Raw genomic sequence first — 8,306 nt, 5'->3', positions numbered from 1 at the left:
GGAGATGCATCAGATTTCCATTCTAATAGGATTTATTTTGTTACATAACACAGAATAATTTCCAGCAACAGCTTCCCACATTTGTCTATAGCAGTGATCGTAACACATATAACAATAACCTGTCCCCCTCTCCACCCCAGAATCCCTGTATCTCCCCTCCAGCCCAATCACCTGTATCCAATCAGCTCCTTCTAATTTACATTTAGTGTGCAGCACTGAGGCATTGGGATGTCTATAGCAGTGATTGTAACACATAACAATAACCTGTCCCCCTCTCCACCCCAGAATTCCTGTATCTCACCTCCAGCCCAAACACCTGTATCCAATCATCTCCTAATTTACATTTGGGGTGCAGCACTGAGGCTTTGGGGTGTCTATAGCAGTGATTGTAACACATATAACAATAACCTGTCCCCCTCTCCACTCCAGAATTCCTGTATCTCACCTCCAGCCCAAACACCTGTATCCAATCAGCTCCTTCTAATTTACATTTGGGGTGCAGCACTGAGGCATTGGGGTGTCTATAGCAGTGATTGTAACACATATAACAATAACCACTCCCCCTCTCCACCCCAGAATTCCTGCATCTCCCCTCCAGCCCAAACACCTGTATCCAATCATCTCCTAATTTACATTTGGGGTGCAGCACTGAGGCATTGGGGTGTCTATAGCAGTGACTGTAACACATGTAACAATAACCTGCCTGGGGTATATCTGCATTATTTGTGCTGGAGTATATTATTATTGGCTCCCAACAAATACAAATAATTAGCATTTCCGCACTCTTTGTTCAGCCAGATAAAAGTGTCTTGACTTCTATTTACATTTCAGGAGAGCTGTGGCTGCATGTGACAGCAGATCCTGTCTCACTGCATAGGTAGCATGGTGGTGCAGTGATTAGCGCTCTCGCCTTGCAGTGCTGGGTCCCTGGTTCAAATCTCAACGAGAGCACTATCTGCATGGAGTTTCTATGTCCTCCCTGTGTCTGCGTGGGTTTCCACCGGGCACTTCAGTTTCCTCTCACATCCAAAAAACATATAGATTTGTTTATTTGCTACCCCCTAAAATTGGCCCGAGACTATGATACATACACTCACTGGCGTAACAATAGGCCCTGCCCCCTCACCTCGGGCTCTCCCCTCCAGCTTCTTTAAATGTCCGTGGGCAGCGGTAGCAGATACATACCTTCTGTGCCCTCCAGTGTGGACGCTCCTCTCTCTAGTCTCTGACGTGACTTCCTGTATAAACAGTCAGACACTAGAGGGAGAAACTTCCACGCTGGAGCGCACGGAAGGTATGCATCTGCCGCTACCCGCCGCTTCTCACAGACACTTATTGAAGCTGGAGGGGAGCGCAGAGGGGAGAGCCCTAGGTGAGGGGGAGGGGACCGTCCCCCCTCCCCGCTGAACTGCAGCATAGCTTTCCCCTCATGCTGCGACCCCCCAAGCCCCCCAAAACGACCCCGAGCGGGCCCGGGGGGGGGGGGGGGGGTGGCGCTCAGTGGGGCCCAGTTGGATCTAGTTACGCCCCTGCATACACTACATGATACATATATAGACATAGGACTATGGTAGGGATTAGATTGTGAGCTCCTCTGAGGGAGAGTTACGTGACAAGACAATATACTTCGTACAGCGCTGCGGACAATGTCGGCGCTATATAAATACTAAATAACAATAATAATAAGTAAAGCAGATGGTTTGTTAACCTTTGCAATGGAAACTAGGGTTGCAAAGGTATAAAATATGATGGTATGAGAACTGTCTCAGAAAATATCACAGTATTACACAATTATTGCCTCTTTGCTAATCTATCGGGGGGCTGCACTCAGCAACGGGGGACAACAGAGTAGTGAGGGAAGCCTCAATAGGATCCTGAGGCTTCCCTCTCTTAATGGTTTCTGCCACAGGGACACGAGGCTCATGGCCACGGCAAGTGCTGCTGTAGCCGCAGGGACACGAGGCTTATGGCCACGGCAAGTGCTGCTGTAGCCGCAGGGACACGAGGCTCATGGCCACGGCAAGTGCTGCTGTAGCCGCAGGGACACGAGGCTCATGGCCACAAGAAGTGCTGCTGCAGCCGCAGGGACATGAGGCTCATGCCCACGGCAAGTGCTGCTGCAGCCACAGGGACATGAGGCTCATGGCCACGGCAAGTGCTGCTGTAGCCGCAGGGATGCGAGGCTCATGGCCACGGCAAGTGCTGCTGTAGCCGCAGAGAAACGAGGCTCATGGCCACGGCAAGTGCTGCTGTAGCCGCAGGGACACGAGGCTCATGGCCAAGGCAAGTGCTGCTGTAGCCGCAGGGACACGAGGCTCATGGCCACGAGAAGTGCTGCTGCAGCCGCAGGGACATGAGGCTCATGGCCACGGCAAGTGCTGCTGTAGCCGCAGGGACGCAAGCCTCATGGCCACAGCAAGTGCTGCTGTAGCCGCAGGGACGCAAGCCTCATGGCCACAGCAAGTGCTGCTGTAGCCGCAGGGACACGAGGCTCATGGCCACGGCAAGCGCTGCTGCAGCCGCAGGGACACGAGGCTCATGGCCACGAGAAGTGCTGCTGTAGCTGCAGGGACACGAGGCTCATGGCCAAGGCAAGTGCTGCTGTAGCCGCAGGGACACGAGGCTCATGGCCACGAGAAGTGCTGCTGCAGCCGCAGGGACATGAGGCTCATGGCCACGGCAAGTGCTGCTGTAGCCGCAGGGACGCAAGCCTCATGGCCACAGCAAGTGCTGCTGTAGCCGCAGGGACACGAGGCTCATGGCCACGGCAAGCGCTGCTGCAGCCGCAGGGACACGAGGCTCATGGCCACGGCAAGTGCTGCTGTAGCCGCAGGGACGCAAGCCTCATGGCCACGGCAAGTGCTGCTGTAGCCGCAGGGACGCATGCCTCATGGCCACAGCAAGTGCTGCTGTAGCCGCAGGGACACGAGGCTCATGGCCACGGCAAGCGCTGCTGCAGCCACAGGGACATGAGGCTCATGGCCACGGCAAGAGCTGCTGTAGCCGCAGGGACGCAAGCCTCATGGCCACAGCAAGTGCTGCTGTAGCCGCAGGGACACGAGGCTCATGGCCACGGCAAGTGCTGCTGTAGCCGCAGGGACACGAGGCTCATGGCCACGGCAAGTGCTGCTGTAGCCGCAGGGACACGAGGCTCATGGCCACGGCAAGCGCTGCTGCAGCCGCAGGGACACGAGGCTCATGGCCACGGCAAGTGCTGCTGTAGCCGCAGGGACGCAAGCCTCATGGCCACGGCAAGTGCTGCTGTAGCCGCAGGGACGCATGCCTCATGGCCACAGCAAGTGCTGCTGTAGCCGCAGGGACACGAGGCTCATGGCCACGGCAAGTGCTGCTGTAGCCGCAGGGACACGAGGCTCATGGCCACGGCAAGTGCTGCTGTAGCCGCAGGGACACGAGGCTCATGGCCACGGCAAGTGCTGCTGTAGCCGCAGGGACACGAGGCTCATGGCCACGGCAAGTGCTGCTGTAGCCGCAGGGACACGAGGCTCATGGCCACGGCAAGTGCTGCTGTAGCCGCAGGGACACGAGGCTCATGGCCATGGCAAGTGCTGCTGTAGCCGCAGGGACACAAGGCTCATGTCCATAGCAAGTGCTGCTGTAGCCGCAGGAACGCGAGGCTCACATCTGTGCAGTTTGTGGGGCTAAGCACGCGATCACAATGGTCTCGGCGTCAGGGTGGATTGGTAGTGGGGGACAGAAAAACTTCAGAAACAGTGATCATTATCTGATTGCGCCTCTGCGCTCCCTTCTGATCACTCATTTCCACTGCTGATCGTTAGATGAATGTATGAGAACTTTATTCCCATTCATTCATCTCCCCTCAGGCCCCCGTGATCACCGGTATCAATGAGAGGCCTGTGTCATTTCCGAAATGTAACCGACACACATTACTGCCTATTTAGCGTACCAGTGTGAGTTCTCTCATGTGTGATAAGACGTGGTTTATGTGCAAAACATTTCCCACACTCAGCACATTAATAGGGCTTCTCTCCAGTGTGAGATCTCTCGTGTGAGACAAGATGTGGTTTATGTGCAAAGCATTTCCCACACTCAGCACATGAATAAGGCTTCACTCCAGTGTGAGTTCTCTCATGTTTGGCAAGATTTGATTTCTGTGCAAAACATTTCCCACACTCAGCACATGAATAAGGCTTCACTCCAGTGTGAGTTCTCTCATGTGTGGCAAGACTTGATTTCTGTGCAAAACATTTCCCACACTCAGCACATGAATAAGGCTTCACTCCAGTGTGAGTTCTCTCATGTGTGACAAGATTTGATTTCTGTGCAAAACATTTCCCACACTCAGCACATGAATAAGGCTTCTCGCCAGTGTGAGTTCTCGCATGTGTGGCAAGATGTGATTTCGTTGTCAAACATTCCCCACACTCAGCACATGAATAGGGCTTCTCTCTAATATGAGATCTCTCATGTTTGACAAGAAGTGGTTTAAGTGCAAAACATTTCCCACACTCCGCACATGAGTAAGGCTTCTCTCCAGTGTGCATTTTCTCGTGTGTGACAAGATTTGATTTATGTCTAAAACATTTCCCACACTTTGCACATGAATAGGGCTTCTCTCCACTGTGAGATCTTTCATGTGTGATTAGGTACATTTTATGTGCAAAACATTTCCCACACTCTGCACATGAATAGGGCTTCTCTCCACTGTGAGATCTTTCATGTGTGATAAGATACGGTTTATGTGCAAAACATTTCCCACACTCTGCACATGAATAGGGCTTCTCTCCACTGTGAATTCTCTCATGTGTGACAAGATTTGATTTATGTCTAAAACATTTCTCACACTCTGCACATGAATAGGGCTTCTCTCCAGTGTGAATTCTCTCATGTGTGACAAGATTTGATTTCTGTCCAAAACATTTCCCACACTCAGCACATGAATAGGATTGCTCACCGGTGTGAGATCTCTTGTGTATGGCAATGTATGATCTCTGTGTAAAATATCTTCCACACTCAGCACAAGAATATGGTTTTTCACCACTATGAGATCTCTCATGTCTAACAAGATGTGATTTCCATGTATAACATTTCCCACACCTGGAACAGGAATAAGACCCTCCAGCAGGGGGAGAGCTGTGCTGGGTATGAGGCCCCTCAGGGTTAGACAGGTGAGGGGAGTCTGGGGTAATATTTGGGGTAACCAGGACATCTGCAGGAGACTCTTGTCCAGTGACATCATCATCTGTTGTACAGTCTGTGGATACAGAGAGACGAGTCTCTGAGAGGTTCCTGATGCCGAGACTCCGCCCTGCAAATAGAGAAACATCATCACTTCCTGTTAGAGAATTCTGAGGGGAGGAACAATTATCATGAAGGATGGTCAGTGAGCTGCTGATAATTCCAAGTTGGTGCAAAGTTTATGCAGATTAGAAATGGTCCAAATGCAGCAGGAGCATAACTTTACATATAATTAGCATAACATTTGCACCATCTCTGAGCTGTTGGCATGTCACTGAGCATCACTAGTTATCAGCCTGACAGAGAACCGCAGGAAGTTGTGCCCATTACAGGCGGCCAATCACATGACTAGTACTTTGCCTTGTCAAATGTGATTATCTGCATACAATTTTCACTACATTTGCATACAAATCAGACTTATTTGCATCTCATTGCCCCTCCCTGCAGCTAAAGCATTAGCCGTACATGAAAAATGAGTAAATTGTAGAATTTTATAAGAAAATGGAAGTAATGATTTAAGGTACCCATACATTACGTGATTTTGATGGCCGATCGACCAATAGACAGATCTCAATCTGATCAAATCTGAATGCAGATATATTGGTTGGCCCATACACCACAGGCCGATTCCTGATCAATTTCAACAATAACTCTTTTGGTAATTGGACTCATATGACTTTGCCTTGCCTCCCCCAGCTGCAGTCCCCCCTAATGTAAATGTACCCCCCAGTGCCCCATGCAGTTATACTTTACCTGCCCGCGGCCGCTGTCCCCCTAATGTACATGTACCCCCAGTGCCCCATGCAGTTATACTTTACCTGCCCCCGGCCGCTGTCCCCCTAATGTACATGTACCCCCAGTGCCCCATGCAGTTATACTTTACCTGCCCCCGGCCTCTGTCCCCCTAATGTACATGTACCCCCCAGTGCCCCATGCAGTTATACTTTACCTGCCTCTAGCCACTATCCCCCCTAATGTACATGTACTCCCCAGTGCCCCATGCAGTTATACTTTACCTGCCTCTAGCCACTGTCCCCCCTAATGTACATGTGCCCCATGCAGTTATACTTTACCTGCCCCCGGCCACTGTCCCCCCTAATGTACATGTACCCCCAGTGCCCCATGCAGTTATACTTTACCTGCCCCAGCCACTGTCCCCCTAATGTACATGTACCCCCCAGTGCCCCATGCAGTTATACTTTACCTGCCCCAGCCACTGTCCCCCCTAATGTACATGTACCCCCAGTGCCCCATGCAGTTATACTTTACCTGCCCCGGCCACTGTCCCCCTTAATGTACATGTACCCCCAGTTTCCCGATGCAGTTATACTTTACCTGCCCCCGGCCTCTGTCCCCCCTAATGTACATGTACTCCCCAGTGCCCCATGCAGTTATACTTTACCTGCCCCCGGCCACTATCCCCCCCTAATGTACATGTACCCCCCCAGTGCCCCATGCAGTTATACTTTACCTGCCCCAGCCACTGTCCCCCTAATGTACATGTACCCCCCAGTGCCCCATGCAGTTATACTTTACCTGCCCCCGGCCTCTGTCCCCCTAATGTACATGTACCCCCAGTGCTCCATGCAGTTATACTTTACCTGCCCCCGGCCACTGTCCCCCCTAATGTACATGTACCCCCAGTGCCCCATGCAGTTATACTTTACCTGCCCCCGGCCACTGTCCCCCCTAATGTACATGTACCCCCAGTGCCCCATGCAGTTATACTTTACCTGCCCCCGGCCACTGTCCCCCTAATGTACATGTACCCCCAGTGCTCCATGCAGTTATACTTTACCTGCACCCGGCCGCTGTCCCCCCTAATGTACATGTACCCACCAGTGCCCCATGCAGTTATACTTTACCTGCCCCGGCCTCTGTCCCCCCTAATGTACATGTACTCCCCAGTGCCCCATGCAGTTATACTTTACCTGCCTCTAGCCACTGTCCCCCCTAATGTACATGTGCCCCATGCAGTTATACTTTACCTGCCCCCGGCCACTGTCCCCCCTAATGTACATGTACCCCCAGTGCCCCATGCAGTTATACTTTACCTGCCCCAGCCACTGTCCCCCTAATGTACATGTACCCCCCAGTGCCCCATGCAGTTATACTTTACCTGCCCCAGCCACTGTCCCCCCTAATGTACATGTACCCCCAGTGCCCCATGCAGTTATACTTTACCTGCCCCCGGCCTCTGTCCCCCTAACGTACATGTACCCCCAGTGCCCCATGCAGTTATACTTTACCTGCCCCAGCCACTGTCCCCCTAATGTACATGTACCCCCCAGTGCCCCATGCAGTTATACTTTGCCTGACCCCGGCCACTGTCCCCCCCTAATGTACATGTACCCCCAGTGCCCCATGCAGTTATACTTTACCTGCCTCTAGCCACTATCCCCCCTAATGTACATGTACCCCCAGTGCCCCATGCAGTTATACTTTACCTGCCTCTAGCCACTATCCCCCCTAATGTACATGTACCCCCAGTGCCCCATGCAGTTATACTTTACCTGCCCTGGCCACTGTCCCCCCTAATGTACATGTACCCCCAGTGCCCATGCAATTATACTTTACCTGCCCCTGGCCACTGTCCCCCCTAATGTACATGTACCCCCCAGTGCTCCATGCAGTTATACTTTACCTGCCCCCGGCCACTGTCCCTAATGTACATGTACCCCCCAGTGCCCCATGCAGTTATACTTTACCTGCCCCCGGCCACTGTCCCCCCTAATGTACATGTTCCCCCAGTGCTCCATGCAGTTATACTTTACCTGCCTCTAGCCACTATCCCCCCTAATGTACATGTACCCCCAGTGCCCCATGCAGTTATACTTTACCTGCCCCCAGCCACTGTCCCTAATGTACATGTACCCCCCAGTGCCCCATGCAGTTATACTTTACCTGCCCCCAGCCACTGTCCCCCCTAATGTACATGTACCCCCAGTGCCCCATGCAGTTATACTTTACCTGCCCCCGGCCTCTGTCCCCCTAACGTACATGTACCCCCAGTGCCCCATGCAGTTATACTTTACCTGCCCCAGCCACTGTCCCCCTAATGTACATGTACCCCCCAGTGCCCCATGCAG

General features: G+C 52.4%; 1 protein-coding gene across 1 annotated transcript in view; it reads right to left on the bottom strand.

Moving 5' to 3' along the window:
- Window positions 1-3,580: 3,580 nt before the first annotated feature.
- LOC137537213 (zinc finger protein 91-like) overlaps window positions 3,581-8,306 on the bottom strand; it is a 96,800-nt gene continuing 92,074 nt past the window's right edge. The window contains exon 11 of the mRNA XM_068259315.1: window positions 3,581-5,287. Coding sequence (XP_068115416.1) covers window positions 3,993-5,287 — 1,295 coding nt within the window. The 3' untranslated portion in view covers window positions 3,581-3,992. The remainder of the gene's footprint in view (window positions 5,288-8,306) is intronic.

Source organism: Hyperolius riggenbachi, chromosome 10 (genome assembly GCF_040937935.1).
Source record: "Hyperolius riggenbachi isolate aHypRig1 chromosome 10, aHypRig1.pri, whole genome shotgun sequence".
Lineage (NCBI taxonomy): Eukaryota > Metazoa > Chordata > Amphibia > Anura > Hyperoliidae > Hyperolius > Hyperolius riggenbachi.
The sequence above is the reverse complement of the archived record's forward strand: the minus strand, read 5'-3'. Positions and strand labels throughout refer to the sequence as shown.